The 18771-nt window shown below is 36.8% G+C and overlaps 1 protein-coding gene across 2 annotated transcripts in view; it reads right to left on the bottom strand.

Moving 5' to 3' along the window:
- LOC131362257 (voltage-dependent T-type calcium channel subunit alpha-1I-like) overlaps window positions 1-18771 on the bottom strand; it is a 104760-nt gene that overhangs the window by 55232 nt on the left and 30757 nt on the right. For both annotated transcript variants that reach the window (XM_058404164.1, XM_058404163.1), the window contains exons 4-6: window positions 18192-18351; window positions 8654-8999; window positions 6837-6929 (exon numbers count right to left, since the gene is read on the bottom strand). In XM_058404164.1, coding sequence (XP_058260147.1) covers window positions 6837-6929; window positions 8654-8999; window positions 18192-18351 — 599 coding nt within the window. The remainder of the gene's footprint in view (window positions 1-6836; window positions 6930-8653; window positions 9000-18191; window positions 18352-18771) is intronic.

An 18771-nucleotide genomic window follows, 5' to 3' on the forward strand; every position in this document is an offset into this window, starting at 1 on the left:
GTATAATGTGAAATGGTTTTAATTCTCTTATCGTCTTAGTAGTTACAGGAGCAAATAATTCACTCCCTGATTTGTTCGAGTGGGGAGGGGGCCTAAACTTTTGTTTCGGATGGCTTCTTATTAGCACTGCTTTGTTTTAAGTCTAATAACATTTGCAGCTTATTTGGTGATGAGGCAAACAATATAAAACAAGGAAAATGTGGATATTTTTTGATGAATTCCATGTAAATTAAGTCACTCTATAGTCATGGGTCTATTTTTTTTTTTACATTTTATTACTTTATTTATTATTATTTATTTTCTCACATATTTGTGCCTTTAGCATATCTTCACCCTGGCATGACTAGAACCCAATTTAAACCTCTTGCACCATCTCATCTTAAAATCTAACCTTGTGTTTACTAAAACCTCTCCCATTCATTTTCATAGTATTATCTACTGCTTGCCAGTTGCCCCATGAAATATATAAAAGTGCTGGGCATTCTCCTAAATCTCTTTGCTTCTGACATGACCTTAGTCACTCTTCTTGGAGACTCTAATCTGTCTCAAGTCATGACCTGACATCCACTAACTTCCCTCTGGCAAACAAGTGAGGAAGCATTCTGGACTGGGTCTTTAGCATCATTACATCACTGACCTATATCGGGGGTATACATTAAACTAGCCCTTCCAGTTCTCAGATAATCGCTTTGTTCTTTTCACCCTTGCTTGCCTTGTCAACAACCCCTACATACATAACTCCACTGCCATCTTACCATCAATCACAGCAAGACTGAGCTGTTTTGTATCCCTGAAGATGTGTCCCCTTGTAAATATCTTACCATTTCTCAGCACTGGCACCTTCACAACAAGAAGAGCCAGCCATTTCTCTTCGCCGAGGCTACTCAGATACTTGTTCAGACCCTTCTTAGCTAGAGACTGGATTACTGAAACTTGCACTTGGCAGGTCCTCTCATGCATGCTATCAGGCCTTTGGGACATGATCCAGATCCCACATCACCCCATTGCTGTGTTTACACCATGAGACTTTAAACTTTCAGCATGCTAAGCTAAACATGGACCTACAAAGCCAAAACAAAAATGGGTATTTATCAATTCCTCTGTACCGGTTTCCTTTCAAGCCACAAACACGGCTTAACTTGGCCAAGACTTGCATTGGACTACTGTAACTCACACAAGCTCTTTCAAATCTTAAAGAACTTCTAAAATCCAGCTGTTTCATGTTCCCTTTGAGCCAACAGACCAGCTACAGTTGCTCCATCACCCATCAAATATCACTTTTTGCCGAGTTCCCCTCAAGCCATCAACATGGCTTGATCTGACCATCTATTCCTTAAGGTACAAGGAAGACTTGCATCAAGACTTTTCTCTGTACTGTCACCTTCACAACATCAGAAAATAGGTCCTTGAATTACTTCAGCCTTTGTCATCTCATGATTGGACTACTGTAACTCAAACCAACCCTTTCACCCCTGAAGACACTTATCAAATTTACCTCTGATTCATGTTCACTTTGAGCCATCAGCAATGCTCCACATGACCCACCATCCCTCAAATCTAGCTTTGTATCTTATTCCCTTGGAGCCACAATCACGACTCGATGTGACACCTCATCCCTCAAGGTACAAGGAAGACTTGCATTAGAATTTCCTCTGTACTGGCACCTTCACAACATCAGACGGAGGTTCTTCAGATGTTTTTCAGAGTTGTCATCTTGTGATTGGACTTCTGAAACCTGCACCAGCCTGTTCATACCTTACAGCACTTATCAAAATCTTGTGCTGTATATTATTGCCCTTGAGCCACCTCCATCCATCAAGGTACAAGTAAGACATTCATCAGGAATCTGCTCAGTCCTGGCACCCAGATGGTAGAATGAATTTCCCCTTGGCTTTCCTCTGTACTGCTAAATCATTGGATGTCTTCAAATGAAGAATGAAGATCTACGTCTTCACTAAGCATGGTAAACCTACTCTGGACCAACTCCCACACTGTAACTCCTCTCAAAAAACAGGCTTTTAGTTTAGTGGTATTGTAATAGACTGTGACCTATTGGTTCTAGAGTGAGGCTATGTTTTGTGATGGAAACTACTGTTAGGATAAGGAATTAGGATGTTGTATGGATACAACTGATTCCCAAATGCTGTGTAAACGTAGCTTAATGATCCAGAACAGTTAGTACACATTCCAGGTTTCAGATTTGATTTGATTGACCTTTCTGAACTGTTCAGTTCTCTTTGCAGTTCCTTAAAAAAGGCTTCAGAATCTCAGTGAAATGGCAACTTAATATAATTTAATATCATCTCACCGTAATCCACTCACTTTTAAAGACCTCAGTGGGCAGTCAAGCTGACCACTTGATGGACGCTAAAGTGAAGAACTAGTGCTTGGGATTTCTCGTGAGTGTTGCTGGTATAAAAGGCAATTCTATGTGTGTCTACGTGTGTATTTGGTGTGACTGCTTCTGTGTGCTCTGACTACACACACTATTACTGCAGGAGTGGAATAAAGTGATGACTGAGGTTTATCACTGCAGTACATTTACACAGTGAGAGGTCTGTATATGTAGGCATCTACTTGTCCGTCAAGGGTGAGCGAATGTTTATGAAGTGTGTGAGTGTGTGTGTAAGAGAGAGCTATGACTGCCTCTCATCTGTGTTTCTCTTGCAAAACACTACAGTTGGAGATGAAGTGGGCGATAGTAAGATCTATTACTCTGTCATTGTTGTATTAGGATAGGTGTGTGTGTGTGTGTGTGTGTGTGTGGGGTGGCACATATCTATGATATCTAGTTATTTGCAGCAGAGTGCTGTTGAATTGTCAGTTAATGATGATCAGTGGATATTGTTTGATTTTCTCTAACAGCAACTCTGAGTGTGGGGCCAGTGGTAAAAATGTACATGTAGGACTTTATCATGCTTCACATAAACAGATTTAAAAATTGAATATAAATATTGATCTAATAATATATATATATATATATATATATATATATATATATATATATATATATAAAACTAGAAATGGATGAACAGTATGACATTATTATTTAAAAATTATAATTGTTGACCATTTGCTATGGAAAGGAAGGAAGGAAGGAAGGAAAAAGAAAGAAAGAAAGAAAGAAAGAAAGAAAGAAAGAAAGAAAGAAAGAAAGAAAGAAAGAAAGAAAGAAAGATTGTGTATGTGCCCCTGGGCCAGTTCTCCCTATCATGTAGAAAAATGACAAATGTGATCAATGTCTCAGATGTGCATTTAAAACAACCTGGAGGTTCCTCATATTAATGTGAGCAATTAGGAATAAGATCACACCGTGTGTGTGTGTGTGTGTGTGTGTTAGTGTGTTAGCTTTAGCTTAAGATTGATGTCAGATACACATCCAGCCATGCAGAAATCACTTTAGATTCGTCTCATTTTAAAAACAGAAATGCCCCCCCCCCAATCTTTGGCCATATTTATCTTCTGTTTTGTGTTTTAATAAATGTAGCTGTCGACACACTGCTGACTTTTAGCTCATGATGACATTGACTATCTACAGTACATATTACCCATTCCAAGGAAGAAAACCTCAAGTGAGCTGCATGCCCCGAGTTGACATTTTCTGACATTTGGAGGCAGCAAAAGTTTAAGCCCTGTAATGTGTCACTGGAGGGTTTCGTTCTGGACTGTGCATAAATTTAAAGAAAGTCAAGACACCTTCTTCTGATTCAGTGCAAGCTTATGATTATTGCATAAATCATGGGGAAATACTCTAATGTTTACATGAATCAGAAGAGACTGTTTGTGTAATCTAAAAGCTGGAATTTACATAAATAGCATACATACAGTAACAGAAGCAACATTCAGACTGCATTCGTAAACAGCCATGTAATCATAATTAAGAAATAAATCATAATAGGCCATGCTATTAGAGGAAAAAAATTCAACCATGGGTTACTGCTAAATGCTTTAAGCTGATTATTTTTTCCAATTTAAAGCAAGGTATTGACATTTACGGCATTTGCCAGACGCCCTTATCCAGAGCAACTTACATTTTATCTCATTTTTTTATACAACTGAGCAATGGAGGGTTAAGAGCCTTGCTCAGAGGCCCAGCTGTGGCAGCTTGATGGACCTGCGAACCTAGTAGTCCAAAGACTTAGTCCAAACCACTAAGCTACCACACCCCCCTGGTAAGTTCGTTCCTCTTTATATACACAAATTAGCCAACAATTACATTTCCATTTAGAGAAATTACAAATGAAGTCTCCTTCCTAATATCTGAAATAAAAGTTTCCTTTTTTATATGGAATGTCCTTCAAACTGTAAAAGCTCTGTGTATGTTGTTACTACAAAATCGATAGCATACAATATTAGAGTAAACGCATTAATATAAACCTGCAGCCAGAACTGCTGTCGTAGAAAAATAATCAAATCCTTCTGGTCAAGAGGCATATTATAAAAAACGATTCAACTCAACAGAAACCCCAAGAGTGAAAAACTATACTGCACCATTTTCCTCCATGATACAGAGTGATATATAATGTGTATTCCCACATCAGTGATCCTTACTTACGTGTCTCCCCTAACACTTTTTCCTTCCGTCCTAAAGACTGATGCACTAGCCATTACCCCACAGCCCCATGCTTTATTCCCTTCATTTTCTGCCGCTAAAGAGAGACAGGTTGAGCGTCACTCTTGTTCGATCCTGAAGATTAAGCCTCCCCAGGTGAGCGGTGAGGCGCAGAGTGCCTGTAAGATGCTACTAAGTGTGTTTGTGTGTGCATGTGTGAGTCCCTGAGCACCGGTTTGGCTTGACATGAGGCAGCTTGCTGAGACATGACTGATGTGTTCAATTTCAACCTACGGCTTGCACGTTTAAAACAGCACAGCTCATGTATTAATGTGAGAGATAATGAAGGATTACTGCAAAGAATAGAGCTGTTCACATTCAGCTTTGGCTGATTGGTGATCTATCAGGCAGAATATATCCACTTAATACACTTATACCCTTTGGATATGAACCGAGGTGAACTTTAAAGTGTCCCCTTAGTTTTTTATTTTTTACCTTAAAATGGCTGGGCAACTCGATAAAGAAAGGAGAGACTGTTGATTATAATTTGACAATTTGTCAATGAAATAAAATGCCTGGACACTTTCTTCAGTATTGTTTTTATTTTTATATTTTTTGTTTTTGTATATTTAAGATTTGTTTATGCTACCAGAGCTTTTAAAATCCCAGGTGTGTATAGAATTTTTGTATATACATTTGCAATTTTATATATACATTATGCAATACATTTTAGGATCTATGCCGCTCATTCACATACACACATTATTATTATTATTATTAGTAGTAGTAGTAGTAGTAGTAGTAGAAGTAGTAATATTTATTTATTGATTGATTGATTGATTGATTGATTGATTTATTTATTTATTGATTTATTTATTGATTTATTTATTTATTTATTTATTTATTTATTTATTTATTGGAGAAATTTGAGAAAGCAACACTTCCAGAACAGACAGGTGCAAAAAGGCATTAAGGCATCACAGCATGATACGGTATATTTGTTATATTAACTTGAACATTGTTATAGGTGATAACCTGCTGTTGAGCAATAGAACTGTAAAAAGAAATAACTATAGAAGAAAAACATGGTATACCAACATCATAACCCGACAAGAGTAAAGAAAAAAGAAAGAAAAGAAAAGAAAAACTGGCTATACAGATACACAGATCATATGAACTGAAATGCTGGTGAACACATACTGTAGGTGTATCAGAAATTCTTATAGTGTCAACTGACATTAATTTCTCTCTGGACCTAAGTAGTTTTGATTAAGAGCCACTGCGCTGACGGATTCGGAATGTCACACCTGCACCACCCACATCAGCATAATTCTGGCCATGAAAATAGCAAATAAGAGAGAACAGGAAAGAATTGGCTCGTGCTCAACCAAATTAGCAACAATCGGTGCTATACCAGCAAATTACACCTTTGCTAGCATGTAAATCAAGGCCTGAATGTACTTCTAGAAGCTTCCTGCATCCTGTAACATTATGATAATTACAAGATGACAACTAGAAGGTTATACTTAAAGCTGGTTGTCTCCAAAGACTTGCCAATTAGTAAGTTCAATGGCATGACACCCAACACTAAGATGGCTATGCTGATTGTTTCTATAGCTAGCAGTCTGTTAAAGTGTCTTTAACTTTCAGTGACACCACCGAAGCTTCAATACCAAATGCTCTGTCTACAATCAAAACCATTGGGCTTGTTATCTGGCTAACAAACTGAGTTGGAGTCCTTATTGATATCATGTAAAACATCTCTGAAAAATGGTGAGTGATGAAAGAATCTCTTGTGCTATAGCGTGACTGTTATTACTATTATTTAAGCTAGAAGCCAAATAAATGGAATTTTTTGGTGTCCATGTTCACCATGTCATGACTTTGTCATGTCCCACTCCACAGTGGTGCTTAATATGAAGCTCATACGAAAGTAGACACTTAGAGTTTTAAGAATTTGCAGTTTTTCATAAGTATTTCTCTTTTTCCTTAGCCTACTAGGGGCAATATATTCACAGAAAAGTTCCATAAATTTTTTTATATGTATAAATGTTGAATATCAAACCCATTTCTGCTCCCAGTGCTTGTTTATAAGCATAAAAAATTTGTGTAACCAGTAAAATTCTGTGTAGTTATCCAACAGAGAGAAAAACACACATCTCACACTGAAAGCCAACAGAGTCCTGACTCATTTTATATCAGAGTTGCGGTGACAAATTTTATTCATTTGCTTACACTGATTGAAAATATCTGAGCAAAGTAATGAAGCGCCATCTTTACTTACTATGATTAGCAGGATGAAGTAGATGAAGTTGTAGAAGGAGTGTGCATCCATCACGTAATACATGATCTCCACCCAGCCCTCCAGAGTTATGACCTGGACACACACATAGTCATTGTGTTATGTGTTACATAGTCAAGAGATTCATGGAAATTATTGCTCATCTGAGCCAGAGTGCTTGCCAGAGCTTTCATAAAAGAGCTTCAGAATGTATTGTTTGTTATACTAAAGCCTTTTTGTTATGTGTTTTCCTGTGCTACTGCCTCATCTGTGATCTTCTTTACATCATGTCTGTTGCGTTTTATGTCTTTTCGCTTTTATCGTGCTCGGCGTTTCTATGCGGCACTGACTGACTGCACTTTGCTATTCACATCCGCACTTACAGCGAGGTGTCTGTAATGGCAGGAAGCATGAGAACACCCTGATGCTTCGAGTAAATCAAACTAACTCGTTCATTCAGCACTTGCCTTGTAATTGCTTTGCAGATTATTGGAACAACGTTTAGCAGCTGCTTGCCGCTTAAGAGGATATTAGGCATAATTTAAAAAATGCTTTTATTGAAGGTTCTGTTCCACAAAGGTAATCAAAAATAAATAAATAAATAAATAAATAAATAAATCTGAAGGATGTTTCTTTAAGAGCTACACCGCAGACTATGTGTGTTATTTTAATTTTATTTATTTATTTTTTTTGTTTTTATTTATTTATTTTTTTTGTTCTGCCCTCCAAAATTTCAATCTGGATGGTAGAATAGTATAACATTGCATGTTGTCTCCTCTGTAAAGAGAAAGACAATCCCATAATGCTCTAGGTCTTTTACCTGGACCATAAACTTCTAACCAATTCTCAATCAGATGGAGGAATAGGCTTTGCCTGGACTATTGGCTTTGACAGTGTTCTCAGTGTCATTGATCTCCTAGAAGGTAAACCTTCATCCCAGTCTATAGTCTCCTGCAGACTGGAACATAATTTCTTCTAGATTGCCCTGTATTTGGCTTCTTCAGTGTTGACCACAACCCTGACTACTTTTTAGTGCCTACTGAAAAAGTATCCTTCGAACATGATGCTGCCACCGCCATGCTTCAGTGGTGTTGATGAGATGATGAGAATTGTTGGGTTTCTGGCCAAATTGTAAAAAATAATCTTTAGCCTTATCAGGTCCAATAGGCTTTTTCCACATGTATACAGAATCTCATATAACCATGTTTAATTCATTTTTTTCTTCAATTTTTCTTCCATGTAACCCAGCATTGTGGAATGTCCAAAGCTATGGTTGTCCTATGATCAACTTCTTTTCTCAACTTCTTCATTTGTCCTAGTTATACTTGGTGTATACTTGGACTATATGAATTGATATTTTGGGGATTTTCTCTAATAAACTCTGGAACCTTCCAGGAACATGTGTATTAAGATCATGTGGCACTTTGACTGTACACTGCTGGACTTGATTCAAGTAATTATGGGACTTCAGATGGCAAATGGATGCACTGGAACTGGTTAAGGGGTTTTACAATAAGAGGGTGGATACTTATACAATTGCAAAGAGTGTGTAGGTTCATGACATATAATCCCAATTAAATATCTTTTTGGTTCAAGGTAGTAAAACTAGAAAATGTGGCTGTGCTAGGGTAGGAAAAACTGGCCCGGAGTGATTTATATGGACATTTTAATGGGATAATAGGATTTTTTTTGCTGTTGATTTATTCATGAGTCATTATTAGATTGCATTTCTCACTCACACCTGCAACACTATAGACAGGACTAAAAGAATTGTGAACATTTTTATGCAGATTTAAAAGACACCGCATGCCTGTGCCCACCTGAAAGATCACGATCCACGCGTAACCGATGTTGTCAAAGTTAATGGCGCCCTTGTGCGGGTTGGAGTAGCCTGTCCGGCACTGGGTGTAATAGCGGTTCCAGTTGACACAGAGGCCTGGCACAGCACCCATGCTGGCATTGAGCAGGGGATCAGCTGGCAAACCCAGAGTCTGTAGGTGAAGAGCATCTTCCACGTCCAAACAACACTCACGGCCTCCCTCACGTCGTGCCGGGACATCGTTGCATGACATGATTCCATTATCCTGTGGCAACGAGCAAATGAAGGGCCGCTCATCTTCCTCATCAGGGGAGTAGTAGGGAGCAGGCAGAGCCATTCCTGTTGATCTGTGAAAGAGATTTATGGACATAAAAGTAGGTAAAAAATATTCAAAATGGTGTTAAATGAAAGGCTTAGCGTCTGTTAACAATGTGTATCAGTTTTCTTTATTCATGACACACACATTATCATTCTAACAACTATTTCAAACTCAATAACCATAATCAAAATACACCTATTACAAGTGGGTTAATATCCCATAAACCCTTGTTCACTGCCGCTTTAAGATGAATAAAGTAATTCAGCATTTATAGAAATGAAAAGAATCCAACAGATTTACTTGTCTATTCAAAACTTGATCTAATCTGTTAGATCTATTTAGCTCTTCATAAACTCCACAAGTATCATAGTTTATTGTATAATAACAGTTAAAGAAATGAACATGCTATTCAGGATAATTTCTCCAGACACACCGAGTACAAAAACCCTACATGACCTGAATAATTATAGTTGACCCACTTTTCTCTTTAATACTATTACCAGTTGCTATGACAGTTTGTTAAAATATTGAGAAAAGAAACATAGCCTACAGTTACTTTAGGATGCAGTGGGAACTGGAACTGGCAGTACCTTTGTCACGCATAAATATAACTGTTTATTTCAGGCTCATTTCATAGGTTACTTGCATTAGAACGACTTGGAAGCGCTGTAACAGAACAGCTTTAAAACAATCTGTCATTCCACATAAAAGTGAGGACAGGCTTGTAGAGAAACTTGATTTAGTCGTCCGTTAACAGAGAACTCAAAAAAGGGACAGATTTACTTTCTGGAAGCTGCTATGTAAAGGAGAAAAGCCAAAGGATAATCTAGATGATGAGGAGGGGAAGAAATCTTTGCATAATGACGTTTTCTTTGCCAAGTACTTTTATTGCCATTAGCAATGAAACTTTATTTTTGACCATTTTTTTCAACCTAAAAAAACGCAAAAAAAAAATCGCAAGCAACAACCTTACTATATTTTATGATATTTCTTTCCTAATACTGAATAGAATTTTTTATTTATGAGTAACAGGATCGAAAGTACTATAACAAAATCTGGTTAACTAGCGTCCTTGCTTATAGCCCAAGGAGATTAATATCATTCTAACGATTTATTTAAAATGATTTTTAGTTAATAATTTATTTTCAATATATAATTTAGGTAACAGGGATGTACTTTCAAAGTGACCTCATCTGTCAGTGAAAAGAAAAAAGAGAAAGCACTTCATTTGCATGCACTTGTTGAGTGAATGTGAAATAAAAAATGGACGATGTAATGCAATGGAAAAGGATGTTTCATGTGATATTGAATGGATTAAGCATTTAAAAAAAAAAAAAAAGTTATTTATATGAAACATGGAAATGCCTTTTATAGGAGTTTGTATCATCGTAATTATCTGCAGATCGTGAGAAGAAGAAAACTACGTTAGCACTTATTCTTTTCTCCTCTATTGAATGATATTGTAAAATCGACTGATGTAAATTATTCATGTAGAACAATTCATATTAAGTAAATCATTAGATAGTTCTTAATGTCCTCAGGCAAAATTTTATTTTAAAAAAGTTAGAGGTCACTGCTGGTTTATTCTCATGAGGTAAAGCTTCGTTTTTCTATTTCCTTTTTTTTTTTTTTACTTAAAATTCCACCAAAACAACAGCCAGCACAGGGTTCCCGTTTCTGTTTCAGACAAAACACCACCCCCTCACAGCGACAAGACAGACAAAATAAATAAACAGGATGGGTTTCGATGAATTTGTTACTCAAATATATACTCAGGTTTATAAGAATAAAACCGTGATCTAGATCAAGGGTAGACAAAATGAGATCGAGAGAACACATTATAGCTTTGAAGCTACATTACTAATTCAGATGGACGTCACCCCACCCCCAACATGGACTCAAACAGAGCTGTCAATCAACACCACATCATTGCACAGCAGTGTTTGGAGCACATTGGGGGTCACTGAGGTATTGTATTCTCCAGACTCATCAGCTGTGGAGCGTATGATTACTCAAAATAAGACTTTAAATTTATAGGACAGGCAGAAATGAGTCAATCAAGATATAAAGACTAAATGATCAGGCTGAATTACAGCATATATCATTCAAGGTAAACAAGCAGCTGCTCAATGCATAGCATTTAAAATATGTATGCAAAATGTGTCAAGCTAAGCTCTGTAAAATCTAGCATTTTGGCAGGGTATGCATTAAAAACAAAACATTGGCACTGGAAGAAAATGGCATTAAAAATGCATTTTAACGTGACTTAATCAGAATTTTTCACTTAGGATTCTATATCATGATTGCATCCAGATTATCTTAAAAAACATTTTAAGAAGGTATATATCCAATTGTTGAGGTAGACTGAGATACAGTGTTATACACCTGTAAATCCGTACATTTTCCAAGCAATAATTTACAACCCAAACCCTTCCCCCAATCATTTTCCCCAAATGGCGCTATATCAGTTTTTAGGTTTGACATTTACAACGTGCCAGAAATCTACCTAGGATTGGCTCAAGGTATCCGCAAATGAAAATATTCCAAATTCCTATGTAGCAGTATCTCTGCCAGTCGTAGCATATCTGCACCTATCTATGATCTGAGATGAGATTCCTACCGGTTCAACACAGCAAGAACAGGACACACAAATTGCCTACATAATTGCATTGAACTTTAGGCTGCTTTGCTTCAAAGTTGCCCTTAAAACACAGAGACCTTTCAAATGACACTGGGATTGGTCTATTTAGATCCCTCAGGATCTCGCAAAAACACACACATACCCATATCTTCATCTTTTTTACATATTGTACTCCACTGTAACCATTACACAAGACACACCAAGGTCAGAACAACAATTTACCCATCAGCCTCTTCACTGCAACATTACCCTCACACTGTGACGTACCGGCCAGACAAATGATGTGAGAGAAAGAGAGAGAAAGAGGAAGAAAGAGAGAGAGTGAGATTAATGCAGTGGCATATCACAAACTTCTAGCAACGTTTTTGCTCCAGACACACACCACAGCGTGAATGACTACAGCTCCATTATGCTTTCTGCCTCATTATACCCAGACACACAAGCAAAGGCTTCAAGAGTTACATTTTATCCCCTTGAATTGAGGCCAGTTTTGTAAAACACCAATGCAACTACTCACCTAGTGGGTAATGCACCAAGAGTTGAGAAAAACGAAATGAAAAAACAAATCCCTAATTCATTTGATCAAGCAGTTACCATGACTTGGCGAATTCCATTTCTCATTTCAGTCTTTTGACAGATAAAGGAAAGACGTGCTCCCACCAACGTAAAAGGTGCTGCCGCCCAAGCAATACAACGATTCCCATAATTCCATTCCAGGATAAACACTAAATCCCTTGCTAACCTCACATCGTTATAAAAATATATAGAAGCCTTTTTCAGTTGATTTATATTTATACATTTGGGAGACACTTTTATACGTAAGGAGAATCTTATCTAATCTAATCCTAGATCAAAGCACGCAAGGATTATGAGTCGTGCTCAAGGGCTCAACAGTTGCTCTCTGGAAGTTCAGGGATTAAAACCCACAACTTGTCATTTACTGGGTTCGACTAACATCATGTTTAGGCTGCTCTGAGGGAATGAATCAGTCATAAAATGAATAATCATTTTATTTAGCTTAGTGAAGAGTTTTGTGGATACAGTTCTTAAGACAGTAGAACCTTGGTGTGAGTGTATGTAGCTGGTTCCAACACAATCCAATCGACTGGTGCCCCATCCAGGGTATATATCCTTCTTATTTTCCCAGATATTCCAGGGATACCTCTGAACCAATATAACCCTGAGCTAGATAAAATGGTTACTGAAAAGGAATGAACAAATGAATTTTTATAGAGTCTAGGACGGAAACACTCTGTTGTTCCCCCATAGGAGCATACTAAGAAGCTATTTAAGATTCTAGATATAACATCTTTTTTTTCCATGGGTGCACAGAGTTATCACTACCCCAAACTTTCCCAAAGAGAATAAAAGATAAAATGGAAGAAAATATAAACAGTTGTTCATAGTTTTTGGTCGATATCTTTATGCACTCCCTGTGGGCTCCCTTCCCCTTTACTTGTACAAGTTTTTAGCTCTGGTTCCTTGAGAATCAGTTGGACTATCGTTCCCAATCCATCCACTGTAATACCCTTCTCATTACAGTGTACTCTGTACCTGTTTTAAAAATTCAGATGTATCATATATGTTCTGATTAGCATATTCCTTACTGCGCACCTCCTTCAGAGCCATCAATCAGAATCACCATTACCGTGGTTGCTCAGGGGGGTGCCGAGATCTGAAGGGCCATTTGAGTAGTACAATCTTCACAAATATATCTCTGCCACATGTTCCAGCTGTGCTCTTTGAAGGTCTAGCATATCATCCCAGGCATATTCTTGCCTCTATCCAGCATTCCAGGAATAGGCTTTAGATCTACCTTGATGAATGAATGAATTTTCCAGCTGCTTAGGGTAATGAAACTGATGATTTGTCCACATTAAAAATTTAAATACATTCTTAGAACTGAAAGATACTGGATGACAATCTGATCTGGACATACAGTGGAACCTCGGCATACAAATTTAATTCGTTCTGGAGGCAAGTTCTTAAGGTGAACATTTGTATCGCGAAGGGAATTTTCCCATATAAAATAATGTAAATGCAAATAATCCGTTCCAGCCACCCAAAAATATTACCAATATTAGCAATACGAAGCATGTGTAAACTGTATGGCTGCTTACAAAGAACTGACCCAAGCCAAGCATTCCATTTCAAAGGTCCTCACAGGAAGTCATGCCACCAAGCTTGGGCTAAAAATAGATAACACAGACCACCCACGCCACCAATCTGTCAACAAAACAACGCCCGAAAAATCGCCTAGCTATTGAACGCATGTCGAAGGCAACATTGGTAAAAACCTACCTATATATCACAGTTGCCACCTAAATGACCAGTGGAAAGAACCACAATGCTTGTTTAACTTATATGTCCTTTGACTGCCTGAAGAGCAAAACAAATCAATTAACTGTGACTTGCTAGAATCAAGGAAGAAATCCATTTTTTTTAGGTCTAATCCAAATTTAATCCATCTAAAACATGAAATCATCACATCAGTTTTATTTGTCATTTTCAAAATAAATCATAAGCACAATCAAAATTTTGCTATTTCATATCCTGTAAGATTTCCCGCCCTAAAGGAGTTTTTTTTTGCGTTACGAAATACAATATTTTTATCAGGTTTTGGAAAGACACAGGCCGAGAGATCAGACAGCGGATTAAACACGTTGATCAGAACTGAATCATAGCACACGTCATCTACAGATGAAAACCGAACAAAAGCAGCACCTCAAAGCACAGGTGTCAGCAACTGAAAGCTATATGCAAATCACATGAAGATAAGCGCGATTCAACCTAATGGCATTTGATCTACAGCTACAAAGATGCAGCTTTTCTTTTCTTTATTTTATTCAGAAGGCAACAAATTCACTGATCAAAGGTGGAAGAAAAAAAATCTGCTCCCTAAAACAGTGCCAATTACAAACCTGTGAAACACAAAGACTAGAGAGGCATATGAATGATCCTTTGTATTAAAAAAAATGTAGCACTCAATATCAACAACAATGCAGATGGAATAAATTGAAATACGGCCTTTAAAAGCAAACAGCACTCTAGAAATGGAAAGGATTTCATAGATCACGGATGTCATACGCCGATCTGGAAATTCTGGGCCGTCTATGTATACAAATCATTTCATAAAAGACTTGACTGTAATTAGATGAGGAGTTTAATCAGGTTTGTTGAATTAGCCAATGGTGAGAGCTTCCTGGAGAAAGTGGTTCGAATTGTGGTATTGAAGATAGAGCCATCCATTCAGTCCGAGAGCTAAGACATAACTCAAACCTATGCATGATTTATGGTGGGAGGGATGTCATACAGTTTCTCGCCTGTCAATCATAGTGACACTAACCAATCGTGGGAGTAGGTGAGTGCATGAAACAGCTTTTCCAAACAAATGCAGTTTGGCTGGCTTTGGATGTCTCAGAGGAAGCATGTGTTAGCTTGCAAATACTCGGTTGGTAGCTGTCCTATGAGCTAGCTGGTGGGTGGGAACGGGCCAAGAGTAGATTTGTGAGGAAATGAAGGGAAAAAAATACAGAGATCCATGAATATATTTAACAGTGATGACAACTACATGAGCTGTGGCTTCATAAAAATGTAATAAAGCTATTTTTTAAAAAATTTGTTTAATTTAATTTAATTTTATTTTATTTTATTTTATTTTATTTTATTTTATTTTATTTTATTTTATTTTTTATTTATTTTTTGTCTCCTGCAAGATCCAAAGAAACAAAAAACAAAAAACAAATAGTTCAATTCGAACAAATTCATTACAAACAATGTACCAACATTCAGTTACATATTCAATCCTGGCAAATATACTTCAATTTTTTCTTTCTTTCTTTTTTTTTTTTTTTTTACTAATGTTTCATCAGAATTGAAGTGTGGAAGCAGCAGTGTAAACATCAGCCTTTAAGCTAACATTATGAACGACTCTGAAAAACAAATGAACCCAATCCAGAGACACTAAGGCACCAGACCAAATCATATTAACTCTCACTTTCAGCAAGGCACTTAACCCTAATACACTTCATACACTACTTCTATGACTGACCCAGCACTCGAAAATATCAACTGTATGTCAATAAAGGGAAACATAAAAGAACAAAATGCAAGGTCTCATATCCACATGTATTGTAATGGTACACAAGTCCAAACGTAAAGTACCAACTGTTGGCATGGGAACTGCAGAGGAAGAGAACGAGGCTCGTAATATTGATGAAACCTGGGTGACGAGAGAAGAGAGAGGTTTTTATGAAATGGTAGGTTTAGACTAAGGAAGTGATTTGCATTTTTCAAATTTAGATTTATAATCACGCTTTATTGAGCTGGGAGAGAAGGTTAAATAGAAGCACTTCGTCTGGAGGGAGCAGGAGCGAGACAGGGAGAGCCGGCGTTCTTGAAATACAATGCAATTAGAAATATATTCTCTTGGAAAAAAATATATATATTTGGTGCATCCCCCTCGAGGAGTGTATTGACAGTGATAGACGTCTGTGCGTTCGAGTCTACCGAAGTGACGGGATTCAGCCAGCAGCCACGTTTGTGGCGTCTATCCTGTCGTGATATGAGGAACAACCAGTTAAACAAGGCAATTCTCAAGCCTTTAATAACTTTGTTAGCAAGTTTGTTTCTTTCATTTTTCGAACAGCCCAAGGTCACAGACACTGTTCATCATGCTGCTGTTTGTTTTGTTCGATTTCTCTAAATCTTCATGCAAATCAAGAGCACCTCATTTACCTCACGTGTTGAGACACCTTTTTGATAAAGTGGAATGTTATACGCATCCACCAACAGTGAAGGATTTTAACTGAGTTACAGTTGTTGATGAAACTGAACATGACCACAAGGATGCTGTACACAACAGTTTACACATCTAGACTACTAACTTGCTAATCAGCGAAATAGCAGTAAATAAATCAGCATGCAGTTCACTCTACTGGAGAAATAAAACTACGTTATCTTATTATTTAATAGAAATTGGTGTAATGATTTTGATTAAATATTTTTTCCCATCAGGGTGTAATCATTTTAATACTTTCCACGAGTCAGATCCTTCTTCATTTACTCTATATATTCAGTGTTAAATTCATTTTTTTGTGAATGTTTTGTATGAATGTTTTCCCCCATGAAGTGTTTTCTTTCCCTTTTATGACATTTTGCTTAGAAATACAATTCTTATTAATTAAAGAATGACATTTATATCCATTTATAATAGCATCAAGTATTGGGGAATGCCTATAAAACAGTTAGTTCCTGTTAGTCCTAACTACATAAATAAATAAATAAATAAATAAATAAATAAATAAATAAATAAATAAAATATAATAATAATAATAATAATAATAATAATAATAATAATAATAATAATAATAAATATATACATTTGATATAAACCATAGACAGAGCTAGTATAACAGCTTCTGTTGTAGAAAATTACTAAATATTGAAACTTTCTGACTAATCAGAGCCTAGTCGAGCATTCAGGTTCTCTGCTTGTGCGTAGTGTCAAGGAAACCAATACCAAAAGCTTTTTTCTTTCCAAACCTATTTAACCCAGTGCAATAAAGTGTATTTTTCCTCTCTGCTCCTTATCCGTGTTGCTCTACTGAAGTGTGTTTTCTTAAATCATATTGATTTTTTTTTGGAATAAGGCAGAATATACCTGGATTGACTGAGAACAGTGTGCTCCTTTATTTATTTTCATTTTTTTTTATATACTTTCCACTTTCCAAGAGAGCTCTCCTCTCCAGCCATGTGAGAGAAAGAAAGAAAGAAAGAAATGAAGAGGCTGAGCTCAAGGTCTCGAAGCTGAGGACTAAGGTTCAGTTCATGTAATGCTTTTTTCCCCCTCAGTGACTAAATAAAGTTCACATACTTGATGTGTGTGTATGAGTGTGTGTGTGTGTGTGTGTCTGGTCAGAGTGACACAGCTCAGAAAATGATTTTTAACATTTAGGGACAAAAATAAAGTAGGGAATTGAATCGAAAGAGCAAGAAATAGACCATAAGATTCAGCTCGAAATGTCTGGCAGAACACTGTTACTGTATTACTGATGGATAAGAAAATGTAAGTAAAGTATTTATAATAAGTTATATATATAGTAAAAATCCAACCTCCTTGCTTTGAGACAGCCAGCATCATTGGCATTAACATTACCTATGAATTTCTTTTCCTAGCATGTTTATGATGCAGGGAGACCACACACATAGCCTACGTCTTTGTCCCATTGTCTTTTTGTCATCAAAAATATGTCATCACCAAGTATGGCAAATAAACGTAACTATTCTTAATGAAAGCCTATGTCTCTCGTTTTTAAGCTAAGATCACTAGCTGTGTAGTTCTATAGAGATTCATCAGTAATTCAGATACTCAGACATATAAAATTCTATATAAAAAAGCCCTCAGATTGACTAGAATCTGAAGACAGAGGTCAAAGAAAAAAGAAAAAGAAACAGATTAATCGTAGCGGATTATATCCAATCAAAAAAAACAAATATAAGTTTAGTTTGTTATGATGATGATGATGATGATGATGCATGACAGCCCAGCCCAGGATAGAGGTAAAAGGTCAGACTTACAGAGTGAAATTCTTGTCAGGATAGCAGCGGTTGCGCAGAAGCCCCGCCCACAGCTGCACACCGATGATGCCGAAGATGAAAAAGACGAAGAAGCAGAGAAGGAGCACGTTGCCCAGCATGGGTAGAGTGTCCAAGAGCAGGTTTACTAAAATCCTCATACCTATGTATACACACACAAACACACACACACACACACACACGTGTTTATAGGTAATTATATTCTGCCATAAATATGTCTAGACTCGAGTACATTTTTACAGATTTTAAAACCGTTTTAAAAAGTTTTTCGTTTCCTTTACATTGTTTACATTGTAAAATAACACAATTGTGGTTATATAAGGGCATCCATCATGAATATCTGGCATCATGTGATTCATGACAAGAAGTCATTCCAAATAAATTCAAATCCTTCAGTGACTATGATCATTATCCAAATTACGCAGGAAATGGTCAGCAAACTGGACATAAGAGAAATGAGAAAGATGTGAATCTTTTGTAAGAATGCAAGATAGTGGCTTCATAAAAATCAGCAAAAAAAAGACATGACTTTAAATACAATAATACAAAATGTCCATCTTAA

This window comes from Hemibagrus wyckioides, linkage group LG11 (assembly GCF_019097595.1).
Source record: "Hemibagrus wyckioides isolate EC202008001 linkage group LG11, SWU_Hwy_1.0, whole genome shotgun sequence".
Taxonomy (NCBI): Eukaryota; Metazoa; Chordata; class Actinopteri; order Siluriformes; family Bagridae; genus Hemibagrus; species Hemibagrus wyckioides.